The sequence below is a fragment of the Anomaloglossus baeobatrachus genome, chromosome 5 (assembly GCF_048569485.1).
Source record: "Anomaloglossus baeobatrachus isolate aAnoBae1 chromosome 5, aAnoBae1.hap1, whole genome shotgun sequence".
Lineage (NCBI taxonomy): Eukaryota > Metazoa > Chordata > Amphibia > Anura > Aromobatidae > Anomaloglossus > Anomaloglossus baeobatrachus.
In genome coordinates, this window is record NC_134357.1 from 355498322 (window position 1) to 355517184 (window position 18863).

Sequence of the window (18863 nt, forward strand, 5' to 3'; positions counted from 1 at the left end):
CTCTGGGAACTCATTCAAGACTGTTGGAAGACCATTTCCGGTGACTACCTCTTGTAGCTCATAAAGAGAATGCCAAGAGTGTGCAAAGCAATAATCAAAGCAAAAGGTGGCTACTTTGAAGAACCTAGAATATAAGACATATTTTCAGTTGTTCAACACTTTTTTGTTAAATATTTCATTCCACATGTGTTAATTCATAGTTTTGATGCCTGAGAAGGTGTGTCCAAACTTTTGGTCTGTACTGTATGTATATACCATATATATATATATATATATATATATATATATATATATATAGTGCCTACAAGTAGTATTCAACCCCCTGCAGATTTAGCAGGTTTACACATTCGGAATTAACTTGGCATTGTGACATTTGGGGACTGTAGATCAGCCTGGAAGTGTGAAATGCACTGCAGCAAAAAAGAATGTTATTTCTTTTTTTTTTTTTTTTTTAAATTGAGAAAAGTTTATTCAGAGGGTCATTTATTATTCAACCCCTCAAACCACCAGAATTCTGTTTGGTTCCCCTAAAGTATTAAGAAGTATTTCAGGCACAAAGAACAATGAGCTTCACATGTTTGGATTAATTATCTCTTTTTCCAGCCTTTTCTGACTAATTAAGACCCTCCCCAAACTTGTGAACAGCACTCATACATGGTCAACATGGGAAAGACAAAGGAGCATTCCAAGGCCATCAGAGACAAGATCGTGGAGGGTCACAAGGCTGGCAAGGGGTACAAAACCCTTTCCAAGGAGTTGGGCCTACCTGTCTCCACTGTTGGGAGCATCATCCGGAAGTGGAAGGCTTATGGAACTACTGTTTGCCTTCCACGGCCTGGACAGCCTTTGAAAGTTTCCTCCCGTGCCGAGGCCAGGCTTGTCCGAAGAGTCAAGGCTAACCCAAGGACAACAAGGAAGGAGCTCCGGGAAGATCTCATGGTAGTTGGGACATTGGTTTCAGTCAATACCATAAGTAACGTACTCCACCGCAATGGTCTCCGTTCCAGACGAGCTCGTAAGGTACCTTTACTTTCAAAGCATCATGTCAAGGCTCGTCTACAGTTTGCTCATGATCACTTGGAGGACTCTGAGACAGACTGGTTCAAGGTTCTCTGGTCTGATGAGACCAAGATCGAGATCTTTGGTGCCAACCACACACGTGACGTTTGGAGACTGGATGGCACTGCATACGACCCCAAGAATACCATCCCTACAGTCAAGCATGGTGGTGGCAGCATCATGCTGTGGGGCTGTTTCTCAGCCAAGGGGCCTGGCCATCTGGTCCGCATCCATGGGAAGATGGATAGCACGGCCTACCTGGAGATTTTGGCCAAGAACCTCCGCTCCTCCATCAAGGATCTTAAGATGGGTCATCATTTCATCTTCCAACAAGACAACGACCTAAAGCACACAGACAACAAAACCAAGGCCTGGTTCAAGAGGGAAAAAATCAAGGTGTTGCAGTGGCCTAGTCAGTCTCCTGACCTTAACCCAATTGATAACTTGTGGAAGGAGCTCAAGACTAAAGTCCACATGAGACACCCAAAGAACCTAGATAACTTGGAGAAGATCTGCATGGAGGAGTGGGCCAAGATAACTCCAGAGACCTGTGCCGGCCTGATCAGGTCTTATAAAAGATGATTATTAGCTGTAATTGCAAACAAGGGTTATTCCACAAAATATTAAACCTAGGGGTTGAATAATAATTGACCCACACTTTTATGTTGAAAATTTATTAAAATTTAACTGAGCAACATAACTTGTTGGTTTGTAAGATTTATGCATCTGTTAATAAATCCTGCTCTTGTTTGAAGTTTGCAGGCTCTAACTTATTTGCATCTTATCAAACCTGCTAAATCTGCAGGGGGTTGAATACTACTTGTAGGCACTGTATATATATATATGGATGAGTGAAGGATATGAGGGACCGCACTCCGTACCGCTGTGCAGGAATCTTTAGTTTATTAGACGGTGCAGGGTAAAAAGCAGGAGACGAGCTGTGAGCTGGCTCCCAGGTAGAGGACAACAGCTGTTTCGCCTAACTAATTAGGCTTCCACAGGTCCATATTTGGAGCTACAACGGCGCCCCCTATATAGGAGTGCTCACAGGTGCGTCGCATGCCACATAAAAACATACATAGGAGAATGTAATGTGCATATAAAACATGGAACACACCATGCCACAATACAAAACAATAAAAACAAGGTTATTACAAAACGATTATACCAAAAAAGAAGAAAGAAAGGACACCGAAGGAATACATATGCAAAATATGTCAAAGCACACATATATGGAGGACCTACAGAAAAACTGACATATCCACGCGATCATTTAACCCCAATGCCCCCTGAGCTCCATAATAAATGATTAGTTTGGCCTCAACTTGTAGTAAAAGTTGCTGAAGGTTTCCCCCCCTCGATGGGAGGACAACCTTCTGCAGGCCAGCAAAACGGAGGACATCAGGGTTACCATTATGATGCTCGCGGATGTGAGAAATCAGTCTAGGAGAACCGTTGCCTGACGTTACCGAATTGTAGTGCTCCCTGAACCTGACGTATAAACATCTGATTGTTTTGCCTATGTAAAATCTGCCACAAGGGCAGAATATCACATAGACAACGAATTTAGTTTTACATGAAATAAACTCGAGGACCGAATGTGAGTGCGAACCCACCTGTAGGGATCGGCCAGTGAGATGCAGGTTACAAAATCTGCAGTTGCCACACTGGTAGTTACCCGGCGGGCAGCATCTATCGAGCCACACAGAGGGGCTGGTAATTCTATTTCTCACTAGTTTATCCCGTAGGTTAACGCAACGTCTGAACGAGACCAAAGGATTAGCCTTGGTCATTTCAACCAAAGTAGGATCTCTTTCCAGAATGTGCCAATGCCTATACAAAGTTCTCCTAATGACATGCTCCAAGGGACCGAACCGAAAGCTAAACACAAATCTATTCAGATCATCAATCTTTCTGTCAGGGCGGCCCATGCGATTAGAACAATGGACACCAGATCTAGCCCTCTCAAAAGCAGAATCAATCAACTCCTCAGGATAACCCCTTTGCTGAAGCCTTTCCTTTAATTCCATTGACTGCTGGAGAAAAGTCTCCTCAGAACTATTAGCCCTGCGTACCCGCAAAAATTGACTGTACGGTAAAGCCGTCTTAGTATGGAGGGGGCGTGCGCTCTGGAAATGTAAGAGTGAGTTGGATGCCGTCGGATTCCTAAACAATTGAGTGTGAATATTACCATCCCTGATGGAAACCTTAACGTCCAAAAAATTGAGGGTATCGCCACCAAAAGAGGAAGTGAAGGACATATTCATTGTATTCGATTTGTTAAGATGCGACACAAAATCAGAGAATAAATCCTCCGTGCCATCCCATACAATGAATATGTCATCCACATACCTCAAATAGTGGCGAATATACCTCAAAAAGGGGTTGGTATCGGAAAACACATACTTGCTCTCGAAAGATCCCAAAAATATATTGGCCATGGCACAAGAGACAGGGGTACCCATAGCGGTACCCCCGCACTGCAAGTACCAACGGTCCAAAAAAGTAAATGCGTTCCAAGAAAGAACAAAATCAAGGGACTCCTCCACAAAATTGCAATAACGAGCATCCTTCCCACTCTGTGCCACCATTTCCTTCACAGCTTGAACCCCCAAACGCTGGGGAATGCGGGTATAAAGGCTCTCCACGTCAATTGATGTTAGTTGGAAGCCTTGCTGCCATGTTATACCTTTAAGTAGTGCCAGGAAGTCACCAGTGTCCTGGACATAAGAGGGGATATGACTAAGAATGGGTCTTAGCAGCCAGTCCAAATAGTGTGATAAAGGCTCCGTTAATGAGCCGACACCAGCCACTATAGGACGGCCTGGGGGATTGTCTCTACTCTTATGGACTTTGGGTATACAATACCAGCAAGGCTTCGTAGGGTAAGGAGGGATCAATTTGTCCGCCTGCGTCTGCGAGAGAACACCTAGACCAACGAACTTGTTCAAGAGCAGCACCAAAGACTTCTTGAATTCCTGAATGGGGTTGCTAGGCAACGGGGTATAGGTGGCTTTGTCAGATAACTGTCGGAGGCACTCTTGGACATACTGTTGCCGTGTCAGGAGGACAATGTTGCCCCCCTTATCCACCTCGCGGAACACAGTGTCCTCCCAATCCCGCATAATGCGAATGGCAGTCAATTCGCCCTGACTCAGATTCTGAGTGGGGTTAGTATAGATCAATGCCTCAATGTCTTTAAGGACAGTATCCTGATACAAGTCCACCAAATTACCCGGTACCGTGGGGGGATAAAAATCGGATTTAATCCCTTTAGTGAACCTATTCACTGGTAACGCAGAAGTAGCCACACCGGGGCCATGATGGGGTTCATTCAGACTGAGGAGTACCTCAGCGTCCCGAACCACATCTGCGTCAAAAGCACCCGTGACATCGCAGTGGTTACTATCAACAGTGCACGGGATATGCCCTCCGGAGTAGATCCCGGACTGCCCGGTGCAGACTGAAAATGTTTGTATAAATGGATCTAACGGATAGCTTTAAACAAATCCACCCTAAACTCAGCAAAATCAAAAGGTTCAGGAATACAAAATTTCAGACTCTTGGAAAGTACGGAAATCATGTCAGGAGATAGAGAATGAGAGGAAAGGTTGATGATTGTGTTCACACTAGACTGAGTGACAGAGGGACTATTCAATTCCGCCAGGACACAGATTTCCTCTTGCGCCCTCTGCCCCGTGCGTTTCTTCCTGTCCCCCCATCGAGTGCGTTTTCTAAAGGGGCAGTAGCTCTAAACGCACCTGAGTTACCCCCAGATGGGCCTGCGACCACCTCCTTGGAGCCACTGGTCTCCGAGTCGGTGGTCCAGTATCCCCTGTTGGCACCAAAAGTACTCTTCTTCTTAATATGGGTCATTAGGAGAACTTTGTATAGGCATTGGCACATTCTGGAAAGAGATCCTACTTTGGTTGAAATGACCAAGGCTAATCCTTTGGTCTCGTTCAGACGTTGCGTTAACCTACGGGATAAACTAGTGAGAAATAGACTTACCAGCCCCCCTGTGTGGCTCGATAGATGCTGCCCGCCGGGTAACTACCGGTGTGTCAACTGCAGATTTTGTAACCTGCATCTCACTGGCCGATCCCTACAGGTGGGTTTGCACTCACATTCGGTCCTCCAGTTTATTTCTTGTAAAACTAAATTCATTGTCTATGTGATTTTCTGCCCTTGTGGCAGATTTTACATAGGCAAAACAATCAGATGTTTATACGTCAGGTTCAGAGAGCACTACAATTCGGTAACGTCAGGCAAAGGTTCTCCTAGACTGATTTCTCACATCCGCGAGCATCATAATGGTAACCCTGATGTCCTCCGTTTTGCTGGCCTGCAGAAGGTTGTCCTCCCATCGAGGGGGGGAAACCTTCAGCAACTTTTACTACAAGTTGAGGCCAAACTAATCATTAATTATGGAGCTCAGGGGGCATTGGGGTTAAATGATCGCCTGGATCTGTCAATTTTTCTGTAGGTCCTCCATATATGTGTGCTTTGACATATTTTGCATATGTATTCCTTCGGTGTCCTTTCTTTCTTCTTTTTTGGTATAATCGTTTTGTAATAACCTTGTTTTTATTGTTTTGTATTGTGGCATGGTGTGTTCCATGTTTTATATGCACATTACATTCTCCTATGTATGTTTTTATGTGGCATGCGACGCACCTGTGAGCACTCCTATATAGGGGGCGCCGTTGTAGCTCCACATATGGACCTGTGGAAGCCTAATTAGTTAGGCGAAACAGCTGTTGTCCTCTACCTGGGAGCCAGCTCACAGCTCGTCTCCTGCTTTTTACCCTGCACCGTCTAATAAACTAAAGATTCCTGCACAGCGGTACGGAGTGCGGTCCCTCATTTCCTTCACTCATCCATCGGTACCTGGACTTTTCTTCTGGACGAGCACCCCCGCTCAGGATACGGTAATTCCCAGCCCTTGACGAGCACACATGCGTTATCGCTGAGTGACATACAGTGGTGCAGCACCCTTCCTATCTTGCTGGATTACTGTATATATATATATATCTCAAAAGAAAAATGGATCAATTACATAGAAAATTGGTGGTCACTTTTCTCACTATTATCACTTACCGTACACTCTAACTTGTCAATGAGCTGCTCCAAGCGATTAATCTGTAGAGACCATTGAGTGTCGCCATCTGCCAAAGATGGGGACATAGATACACAGCATTAGAGAGAAGCTCACAACCTGTATATAGAGATGACAATATCAATATACCTTTTTTCAGAAGAGCAGAATAGGCATCTGAAGGTGCAACACTGCCAGACTTTTGAGTACGACGATTGCATTTACGACCAACCCTCTTAGGTTCAAGCTTTCCAACATCCTGTCTTGAATTCACAAAACAGACAAAAATGAGACAGAACCCAACAATACTGTAATATATTCAAAGGATATCTTTCAGTAAGCACAACGCCCCCTCCCCAATCCGCATATATGGGCATGTAGGTTTTTTTAACTGTAAACACTTTGTATCTTCTATTTGTTGCTGCATTCCCATGTACTTAGTGTTTTCATTCACATGCAAATGAGGTGTTAATAGCTCTGGGTGTGACAGAGCATTTAACAAGGCTCTGTGTCCCAAGGTTGTTTCCTTGTCCAGTACCAGTTTGATTGAAAGCTCAATATCTATGTGACATCAGGCGCCAAGAAAGGAAATCAGCCAGTGAGCTCTTAATTCAGCTAAAGAGGCTAATTGTCACATGGAGTTTTACAGAAAACTCACCGACTGTAATGGTGGCATCAGACGCTGTTCACATTGAAGATTCTGACACTCTACGAGATAGTTTCTCTGGTGTTTCTGATGTACACAGGTAGACTAGCGCATTGACTAGCTGTGTGCTCATTCATAGACAGGCTAGCAAGAGTTAATCTCTGCTTGCCTGTTTGTTAGGCTTCTGGGATCACATGTTGTAAGGAAGCCTATCATATCGGCTCCTCTAATTAAGTTAGGAGGTTATCTTCCACCCACGCCGCCTATCATTTCAGCTGTGTTGGTCTTTGTGCTGTGGTGTCCCAAATTTACTGAAAAGGGAGTAGCTTGTGCTTGGTGTTGTTGTGGAGTTTACCCGTCATACTTGTTTCCACCATTCTCTTGTTTTCCTACTAAACTCTTATTATCTTATACCTGTATGTGCGTGCCGTGTACAAGCATTTCTCTATTTTGGTGGGTTAAATCACACTCTTGTCCCAGCCCCCCATGGGGAAGAGGGTATAAGATCAGGGCTGGTCAGGAGCAGGGCCAGGAAAGAGACTCAAACATCCCCACCATTAGGGGTATCTCTGAGAATAGGGATAATACAGGACCCCCAGTCTGAGGGTCAGCTTAGGGCCCCGGTTTCCTGCTATCCCTATAGTCCCTCATGACACTGATTTTGGCGGGGAAACAATCTGGTGATGCAGGAGGTTGTTAATTTCCCTGCCACTCTCAAAACACTTATCACATAATTTACATTTTAATATATAAACATTAATTATTGGGGAATGCAGCAACAAACAGGAGATACAAAAGTGTTGATGAACTTACAGTTCAAAGACCGATATGTCCATATATGTGTTTTGGGGTTATGGTGGTGTAGGGGGGAAACTGATATTATGAAAAGATTTCTTTAAGAGAAAAAGCTATACTACAATGTAAGAAGATTGGATTGTAATGTTTCTGGCCATTGCTTCATTTTATTGTCTCATTATTGTATTCATATACAATCAACTAATGATTTAGCCACCATTTTGGGAGGTTATACACTCCTGTTACAATGTCAGGTTTTTGTCTTGTAAAAAAATACCCTCATACCAAGAAGAATCATTTCAGAACTTGTTCCATCTTTAATATCACCAATCTGTACAACTCAATTGATAAATAAACGGAAAATTTTTGGGCTGAAAAATAAAAATAAAAAATTAAAATAATGTGGTTGAATAAATATGCACGCCCTTAAATGAATAGTTTGTTGAAGCACTCTTAGAATGGATGAAAGCATTCATTCTTTTTGAGTGGGATACTATTAGCATGGTATGTAGCACCCCTGAACCTATCAGGAGCTACAAGGTACTGCATCCTGTTAATATGCAGGGCCTACCCCAGGAACCTGGAATTCCAGTGCCGGTAACAGCAAAACACATTATAATCCCAGTTTTTCCCCATCCCCAAGGACTGGTGACAAACTAGAGTTGGACCCAATGGATGGCCACCTAGGGGTGGAGCCGATCCAGTCCACTAGACGACAACCTGGTGGAAGGGGGCAGACCGTCAGTAGAGTCGGTAGAGTCAGTAAGTGGAAGTGAGAGGAGACGGACGTAACTGCACTGACGGGAGTGTGTGACGGTGACCTGAGGGCCCAGGCATGTGGTTGCCGGTGGACTACGGTGGAGTACTACCGGAACCATAGCACCGACAGGGTACAGAACCCTAGGTCAGGCAAACGCTCCAGGCAGACCTGATAAAATCTGCACAGTGAGGGCACCATCCAAGACCTCACTGACCGTAAAGTCCGGGGACATCAGCAGTGACGTCAGAACCAGGGACTGGAATGGAATACCGACCCTACAGGGTTCAAACCACCGCCGTACGGACTAAAGACTGAGAAACTACCAGGAGGGGACCCCCAGATGCTCCAAGCCACAGGGACCCACCAATTAGAGAAGGGTGCAGGGGAAAGAAGCCACCAGGTCACCAAAACGGCACTGGGACTAAGGGTACCAGTGTTGCAGACCAGCCTTCCTCCAGGTACCAGTTATCAACCTGCTGTGAGTTGCTGTGAGTAAAGAACCCAGTTATACTTCAACCCCTAGTGTGGCCTACCTTCTTTCCACGCCTAACTCGATCGCCTACCCCCTGGGGCCCCGGTCCTACTTGTGAAGGGCCCAACATCCAGGCTGCCATTACCATCAGCCCCAGCAGTGAGAGACTGTGCAGCGGTGGTTCCATCACCATAACTGCAACCCACAAGTGGCGTCACGATACAAACTCTATAAATATTCCCCTGTACATAACCCCCTTCAAGCGACCACCAGGGTCACGGAACCGGGCAACGGCCACCCAGTGAACTGTCCCCGTAAATATACGGCCTGGGACCAAGTACCCCATAGCCCTGGGGCGGAACAGCTTCATGTAGAATTAACAATCTTTGCCCACTCTTCCTGGCAATACACTCCACATGTCACATTGTGAGGGCATCGCCTACGTACAGCGCCCTATTTAGGTCAACACATCGATTTTCAATTGGATTCAGTTCTGGCATCTGGCTGTGCCATTCCATAACGTTTATCTTCTTCTGGTGAAGCCATTCTTTTATTGATTTGGAGGTATGCTTAGGGTCATTTTCATGCTCAAAGGTTAAATTCCTCTTCATCTTCAGCTTTTTAGCAGAGACCTAAAGGTTTTGGAGCTAAATTGTTCAGAATTTCCACCATCTTAACTAAATGCCCAGTTCCAGCTGCCGAAAGATAGCCCCCAAAAATAATGTTCCCTCCACTATACTTTACTGTTGGTATGATGTTCTGGTGATGCGCAGTGTTGGCTTTGCATCAAACATACCCTTTGGAATTATTGCCAAAATGCTCTAACTTGATCCTGGAAGACTTGATGTTTTTTTTGTGAAAACATTGTCACAGTTTTGCTATATATAGCAAATGCGATCAGACAATCAAAGCTAAGGGAACTATTAAAAAATCTGAAAAAAAACCCGCAAAAGTTCAAATCACCCCTCTTTTGCCCCATTAAAAATAAAGATAATAAAAAAATACACATATGTGGTATCCCCGAGTTCAGAAAAATCGAATCTATCAAAATATAAAAATAATTACCGTAATATGATCAGTAAACACTGTAAATAAAAAAAATTAAATAACGCCAAAATTACATTATTTTGGCCCCTGCAAAACCACAAATCAATATTGTGACAAGGAATCAAAACACCATATCTGTCCCAAAATGCTATGTAACAATGGTAACAATGTTGTCTTCCCTCGCAAAAAAAAAGCATCACACAAATGCATCGACCAAAAAATTAAAATGCTAAGAATGTTGAAAAATGTCAACACAGCTCCAAAAATGTTTCCGGGCAAAATTCTGATCTTTTTTGACCACTAAAATAATTAAAAAACTGGACATGTTTGGTATAGCTGTCATTGTATTGATGGTGAGAAAGAAAACATCGAGGTCATTTTTACCATAAAATGTACACCAGAAAGACAATTCCCCCAAAAATTGTCAGAATTCTATTTTTTTCATAATTTTTCCACATTTGGAATTTTCTTCACGCTTTACAATACATTATGTTGTAAAATGAGTGGTGTCATTCAAAAGTGTAAAAATCTAAGTCCAGCTCACCCTCATGTAGAATCCCTATATCCAAAACAAGGAAATGTGTTCTAACATAGTAAATGAAGATAAAGTGGTAATTTTAGCTTCACAGATAAAATAAAGTTTATTGAAGACCAATCCATGTAGAAAAATCCAGGTACAGGCATGTTTATAAAATGGGCATCAATGATATGTTAGATATACACATTCCGGGTGGAACACCCTTAGCCGTGAACCCTCCAAATCCATCACCAGCTCTCTCCAAATCCCGTGCATGCTCACAGCTTTCTTCACTTACATCATGGCACCCCTGAAGCAGAGTACACGCTTTCCAGCTTCAGAGAAACACTGTGCATGTCCAGAAGTTAAGACTTTCACATCCGGATATGCGAAGTATGCCTCTCTGAAGCCAGGACGCATACACCCAGCTTCAGAGACGCAATGATATTAGTGAAGAAAGCCACGCGCATGCGCAGGATTTTCAGAGAGATGACGGTGACATCGGCTCTCTGGAAATCATGTTGTCACAGGGGCGTGATAACATGCAGAGAAGGTCAACTAGTCAACTAATCAGCTAACGCCCCATCGACTAGCCAAAGGGCTAAATTACAAATTAAAAAAGGACCTCTTTTCAATATGTGTTTAGGTGTCAGGCAGTATAAAGGGCTCGTTCGGTAGGGTAGTTGGTAATAAATATATACATGCTTGTAGGTATGAGGGCATGGGTGACCTGTAAAGTTCACTTTAAAGGTGGGAAATGATCTGAAATTATTCTTCTTGGTATAGTTTTTTCACAAGATGAAAAACTGGCATTCAACAGTGGTGTGAAGACGTCATATCTCCTTTCAGTTGATATCTGGACACATATGTCTCCGTAAGAGCTGTGGACACAACGAAGCCTACCCAGCATTGCTGGTTTTATACTGACCATTTAATTGGCTTCATTTGTCCCTAATCTGACAAAATAATAGCAGCGTGATCCGTGATAACTGTACATAATCTGAATAATGATAATAATAAATAATAATATTAATAAAATAATAGCAGTGTGATCCGTGATGAGTGACTGTACATAATCCGAATAATAATAATAATAATATTGAAAATAAAATAATAGCAGGGTAATCCATGATGACTGTACTTACTCCAAATAATAATAATAATAATAATATAAAATAATAGCAGGGTGATCTGTGATGACTGTACTTACTCCAAATAATAATAATAATAATATAAAATAATAGCAGGGTGGTCCGTGATGACTGTACTTACTCTGAAAAACATTTTAGACGCTCATGCAATTTCCAACTTCTGAATTAATTTTGTCAAATGTTAACGCAGCAAGAAGTTGTGGCTCTTACACAAGGTGGCAAACAATGAGATAACTGTATCCTACCTGTCTTGCCTAGTCTGGGTTTCTACAGCTTCCAAAGCACACTCCAAGGAGCTCTGCAGGGAATGCAACTGAGTCATTGTTTCTCGCAGTAAGAAACGTGTTACAAACTGCTCCATCTGGGAGGCTTTTTCATAGTCCTATTGGATAAGATAATATAACTACTAATCATAAGAGACAGACAAACAGACAAGCATTGCATTTAACGATACAGCAGTGTCCTCCTGTTCTATTATTATGTCTATTAGTATAAATCCATAACCTGTAAAGCAGTGGTCTACAAACCTTCTTACCAAGAGTAAAGGCCCCGTCACACGCAATGATGTCGCTAACGATGCCGGATGTGCGTCACGGAATCCGTGACCCCGGCGATATATCATTAGATACGTTGTTGCGGGTGACGAGGCCTTAACATTCAGGTCTGACAGATGTTCACAAGCCCCATCCAGAGCTCTCCAGGTTGTGAGATCCAGTTCCCCAACCCTCCCCACTCTCAGTAGGTAACACCCAGAGACCCCATTAACAGGATAATGATAGCCAAAGCTTCACCTCAAGCCCTTGTGCCACCTTGCCTTATAGGCAGCACACTTACAACCAGATGTTCCCACCTTACTTCCATTCTGTATTTTTGCATCAAACACTCCCACCAGGAATGGATGTATCATTGAAGCAACCTGTGCAGCTGTACCAGGAGAAAAGAGGTAAGGAGACCCATTTCCATCTCCAAAGCAGGAGGAATTGTTTATTATGATAAACTATTGGATTGCAAAGGGCCCATATATTGTTCATGCTCAGGGGTAATCGTCTGTGTCTGCCCGCCAGTAACACCCACTTGACTATACCTTTAAGCCCCCCTAAAACTGGTGCAACCATCCTATTTTATTACATTTAACCCTCTACTCCCATGGCCTTTGTGTAAGTATCCAGATCTAGACTTCTGTATGGGCATACTCAGCAGAGTCACCATCTGAAGACCAGTTCTTCATGGCTACTGTATTTGGCAGACCTGGTGCACCGTGTTGGCAGACAGCCATGAGCCACACGTCATGGACCTGCCAGCCACATGCGGCTCCGGAGCTACAGGTTGTTGACCCCTACTGTACAGTGTGTAAATTTATAGGCTGGGCTTTATTGAGATGGTGTCAAAACAGAATGTATGTTTATAGGCTGTACAGTATTGTGATAGAACAGTAGTATCTACATTTTCTCAGCCAAGCTATGCTGTAATGATGTCACAATTGTACTAGTGTATTGGCTGCACATTAGTGATGTCTTCACAGTAGTGCATAAATATTAATGCTTAGAGAGCAGTTTGACAACTTTTATTCACCATTGTCATGCCATAATAGTGAGTTTACGGAAAACGGCACAGTTTTGATAATGTCATGTATGTATATGTTTTCATTCATCCTGATGATGTCACAAATATTTTGTATTTACAGGCTGTGCTTCCTGCTATATTATTATTGCATTTTTTGTCTTTAAGTTTACAAGAGCATATAAAAATATTTTTACCCTTTTCATCCAGAAAATGTCATTTTTATCTCAACTGTTATTTGTATGCAATCCATAAGATCAATAAGGCATCTAGTTTTATACATTGTCAGTTATTAAAATGTTTCCAATCTTAAAGAATTGCAACGTATCTGTAAAAATCGGATGCCGAATGTTTTATTTCATTCTTCATAGACTTCAATAAGCGAGACTCCTCCGACACAATGAATAAATTAGTGCATGCTGCTCATTTTTCATACCCAGATTTGGTCTGTGAAAAAAAACGCTCATCAGAACAGCCCAATTGTATAACATAAAGGGCTCGTCACACGCTACGATATATCTAACGATATGTCGTCGGGGTCACGTCGTTAGTGACGCACATCCGGCATCGTTTGACATTGTAGCGTGTGACAGCTACGAGCGACTGTGAACGAGCAAAAATACTCCCCTTATCGTTGCTCGTTGACACGTCGCTCATTTTCAAAAAATCTAACGTCCTTCTGCGCGTCGCTTGTTCATTGTTCCCGAGGCAGCACACGTCGCTCCGTGTCACACCACGGGAACGACGAACTGCAGCTTACCTGCGGCCGCCGGCAATGCGGAAGGAAGAAGGTGGACGGGATATTACATCCCGCTCATCCCCGCCCCTCCGCTTCTATTGGGCGGCCGCTGTGTGATGTCGCTGTTACCCCGCACGTCCCTCCCTCTTCAGGAAGAGGATGTTTGCCGCCCACAGCAAGGTCGTTCAGGAGGTAAGTACGTGTGACGGGGGTTACCGACTTTGTGCGACACGGGCAACAAATTGCCCCTGTTGCACAAACGATGGGGGCTGGTGCGATCGCACAAAAAAACGATGCATGTAACATGGCCTTTAGTCCTAGTGCTATCTGTCTGGTGTCCGTTTTTTCACAAACAGCACATGAATCAAAAATACAGTTGTGTGAATTTAGCCTTTGTGTTTTTATATGCTGTGTGGTTCTAGGCAGTGACCTATTGTGTTGTTGTCACAATAGTGAATTTACAGGCTGTGCTTTGTTATAGTGATGACAATTTTATGTACAGTATGTGTATATAATTTAAAATGTTTCTGTCTATGTTGTGGAAATGTATGAAATCATAGTCTTTTTTTACATCAATATAACGATCAAGGGAACACACCAGATGAGATGCAAAAAAAGTGTATTGTAATCCACAAACCTGCATTCTTACATCTTAGCCTTCATTAAAATGAACCTGTCAGGTCCCTGATGCCCTCCAACCAGGGGTGTAACGATCGCGGTTGCAAGGATAGCAACTGGGCCTAGGAGGGAAAAGGTGGCCCACAGACTCCAGCACCTCTTTTAGCTGGATGTGCATCCAAGGGCGTGCATCCAGTTGAAACGCATTATAGCGCAGAGACCTGTCATGTGCCAATAAGGATATGAATATTCACTGCACCGCACACCCATAATCCAACCCATCTCTTTGCACTGAAGCCAGTGCAGAGAGGTAGGCAGGATTATGGGTGTGGGGAACAGTGACTATTCATGTTCTTTAATAGTAGCACACGTGACCATCCAGCAGCTGGCTTCAACATTGGATTGTCACATGTGCATCTATTAAATAATATGGTTATTCCCTGCTCTCCATTCCCATAATCCCAGGCATATGGAGCAGCAAATATGCCGGCAGCTGACGTTGGTGTAAGTGGACGCGCATGACCGTTGACGTCATGTGTGGCACCACTTATACGCTAAAGTGAGTTGCCGGCATGATAACTTCAGAGGAGGACACCAGGAGCAGAGGGAAGTTAAGTATAATTGAATTTTTTTTTTTCTGTGCGCAGTGTGAAGGGGATCATATCTATCAGGATGCAACTAGGAAGGAGACATATATCAGGTGGGGCTATGATGCAGACATAAGTACCAGGATGAAGATATAATAAATGTGGACATATATACCAGGATGGGGCCATGATGGGGACATACATTCCAGGATGGAGTCTTGAGGGGACATATACAGTCATGGCCAAAAGTTTTGAGAATGCTACAAATATTAATTTTTACAAAGTCTACTGCTTAAGTTTTTCTAATGGCAATTTGCATATACTCCAGAATGTCATAAAGAGTGATCAGCTTAACAGCAAATACTTGCAAAGTCAATATTGGCTAAGAAAATGAACTTTAACCCCCAAAACACATTTCAACATCATTGCATTCCTGCCTTAAAAGGAGCAGCTAACATTGTTTTAGTGATTGTTCCATTAACACAGGTGTGGGAGTTGATGAGGAAAGGGCTGGCGATCAATCAGTCATGATTAAGTAAGAATAACACCACTGGATACTTTAAAAGGACGCTGGTGCTTGGTATCATTGTTTCTCTTCAGTTAACCATGGTTATCTCTAAAGAAACACGTGCAGCCATCATTGCTCTGCACAAAAATGGCCTAACGGAAGAGTATCGCAGCTACAAAGATTGCACCTCAGTCAACAATCTATCGCATCATCAAGAACTTCAAGGAGAGAGCTTCCATTATTGCCAAAAAGGCTCCAGGGCGCCCAAGAAGGACCAGCAAACGCCAGGACCATATCTTAAAACTGTTTCAGCTGCGGGATCGGACTACCAGCAGTGCCGAGCTAGCTCAGCAATGGCAGCAGGCTGGTGTGAGTGTTACTGCACGCACTGTGAGGCGGAGACTGCTTGAGCAAGGCCTGGTTTCAAGGAGGGCAGCAAAGAAGCCACTTCTCTCCAGAAAAAACATCAGGGACCGACTGATATTCTGCAAAAGGTGCAGGGAGTGGACTGCTGAGGACTGGGGTAAAGTCATTTTCTCAGATGAATCCCCTTTTCGATTGTTTGGGACATCTGGAAAACAGCTTATTAGGAGAAGAAGAGGTGAGTGCTACCACCAGTCTTGTCTCATGCCAACTGTTAAGCATCCTGAAACGATTCATGTGTGGGGTTGCTTCTCAGCCAAGGGAATCGGCTCACTCACAGTCTTGCCTAAAAACACAGCCATGAATAAAGAATGGTACCAGAATGTCCTCCAAGAGCAACTTCTCCCAACTGTCCAAGAGCAGTTTGGCGCCCAACAATGCCTTTTCCAGCATGATGGAGCACCTTGCCATAAAGCAAAGGTGATCACTAAATGGCTCATGGAACAAAACATAGAGATTTTGGGTCCATGGCCTGGAAACTCCCCAGATCTTAATCCCATTGAGAACTTGCGGGCAATCATCAAGAGACGGGTGGACAAACAAAAACCAACAAATTCTGGCAAAATGCAAGCATTGCTTATGCAAGAATGGACAGCTATCAGTCCGGATTTTATCCAGAAGTTGATTGAGAGAATGCCAGGGAGAATTGCAGAGGTCCTGAAGAAGAAGGGTCAACACTGCAAATATTGACTTGCTGCATTAACTCATTCTAACTGTCAATATAACCTTTTGGTACTCATAATATGATTGCAATTATATTTCTGTATGTGATGTAAACATCAGACAAACACAATTAAAAACCAGAGGGCAACAGATCATGTGAAAATATAATTTTGGTGTCATTCTCAAAACTTTTGGCCATGACTGTATACCTGGATGGGGCTCTGATGGTAACATATACCAGGATTCGGGGGGCAGCATGTTGACATATATACCATGATGGGGCCATATATACCAGGATATAGCCATAATGTGGCTCACACACCAGGGTGGGGCCATTATGGGGACATATACGAGGATGCATCCATGATGGGGAGATATATACCAGGATGGGGCCAGGATGGGGACATATATACCAGGATGGGGCCAGAATAGGGACATATATACTAGGATAGGGCCAGGATGGGGACATATATACCTGGATGGGGAGGACATTTTGGCATACATAAGTGAATGTTGTTGGGTTGGAGGGCATAGGGGACCTGACAGGTTCCCTTAAAGTATCTCTCCAATACCTATGCCAGGCTTCCAGTTTCAAAACAAGAATGCCGTGGAGACACCATCACATGTTTCTCAACGCTGGCAGGAAACTAGCCAGGTCTTCCCGTGGTTGTTCCTTCCCGGTGAAAGACCTGGCTAGTGGATGGATACCATGTTTTGGTATAGGCGGTTTCCTTGATTGGAGACTGCCCTTCCCGAGGTTGTTCCTTCCCGGTGAAAGACCTGGCTAGTTTCCTGCCAGCGTTGAGAAACATGTGATGGTGTCTCCGTGGCATTCTTGTTTTGCATATTTTCCCAGGGGGCCTTGTTCTAGAATCACTGCGTTGAGAAACACGTGATGGTGTCTCCTTTGTGTTCGATGTTGATCTCCCTGAGGTCAACCATCATTACCTATGTAGGCTTCCAGTTTCAGTCCTGGCTATCAGGGTTTGTTTTGTTTTTTTTTTGTTTTTTTTTTACTGTGGTGACACATCTAATGTATTAGTATATGTATTATACATTATATATATACCGTATATATAAATATATAGTTGTAGATTTTACCATAATACATCCAGACCATTGAAGGAATACTTTGTAACTTAAGCAACTTTTTAAAAAATAAAAAATGTATATAGGGAAATATTTAAAGATATACAGTTAGGTCCAGAAATATTTGGACAGTGACACAATTTTCGCGAGTTGGGCTCTGCATGCCACCACATTGGATTTGAAATGAAACCTCTACAACAGAATTCAAGTGCAGATTGTAACGTTTAATTTGAAGGTTTGAACAAAAATATCTGATAGAAATTGTAGGAATTGTACACATTTCTTTACAAACACTCCACATTTTAGGAGGTCAAAAGTAATTGGGCAAATAAACCAAACTCAAACAAAATATTTTTATTTTCAATATTTTGTTGCGAATCCTTTGGAGGCAATCACTGCCTTAAGTCTGGAACCCATGGACATCACCAAACGCTGCGTTTCCTCCTTCTTAATGCTTTGCCAGGCCTTTACAGCTGCAGCCTTCAGGTCTTGCTTGTTTGTGGGTCTTTCCGTCTTAAGTCTGGATTTGAGCAAGTGAAATGCATGCTCAATTGGGTTAAGATCTGGTGATTGACTTGGCCATTGCAGAATGTTCCACTTTTTTGCACTCATGAACTCCTGGGTAGCTTTGGCTGTATGCTTGGGGTCATTGTCCATCTGTACTATGAAGCACCGTCCGATCAACTTTGCGGCATTTGGCTGAATCTGGGCTGAAAGTATATCCCGGTACACTTCAGAATTCATCCGGCTACTCTTGTCTGCTGTTATGTCATCAATAAACACAAGTGACCCAGTGCCATTGAAAGCCATGCATGCCCATGCCATCACGTTGCCTCCACCATGTTTTACAGAGGATGTGGTGTGCCTTGGATCATGTGCCGTTCCCTTTCTTCTCCAAACTTTTTTCTTCCCATCATTCTGGTACAGGTTGATCTTTGTCTCATCTGTCCATAGAATACTTTTCCAGAACTGAGCTGGCTTCATGAGGTGTTTTTCAGCAAATTTAACTCTGACCTGTCTATTTTTGGAATTGATGAATGGTTTGCATCTAGATGTGAACCCTTTGTATTTACTTTCATGAGTCTTCTCTTTACTCTTGACTTAGAGACAGATACATCTACTTCACTGAGA

The 18863-nt window shown here is 43.3% G+C and overlaps 1 protein-coding gene across 2 annotated transcripts in view; it reads right to left on the reverse strand.

The window, feature by feature from the left end:
- Window positions 1–18863, reverse strand: part of NECAB3 (N-terminal EF-hand calcium binding protein 3) — a 160906-nt gene that overhangs the window by 71357 nt on the left and 70686 nt on the right. For both annotated transcript variants that reach the window (XM_075349931.1, XM_075349932.1), the window contains exons 6-8: window positions 11791–11927; window positions 6308–6420; window positions 6160–6227 (exon numbers count right to left, since the gene is read on the reverse strand). In XM_075349931.1, the coding sequence (XP_075206046.1) occupies window positions 6160–6227; window positions 6308–6420; window positions 11791–11927 (318 nt within the window). The remainder of the gene's footprint in view (window positions 1–6159; window positions 6228–6307; window positions 6421–11790; window positions 11928–18863) is intronic.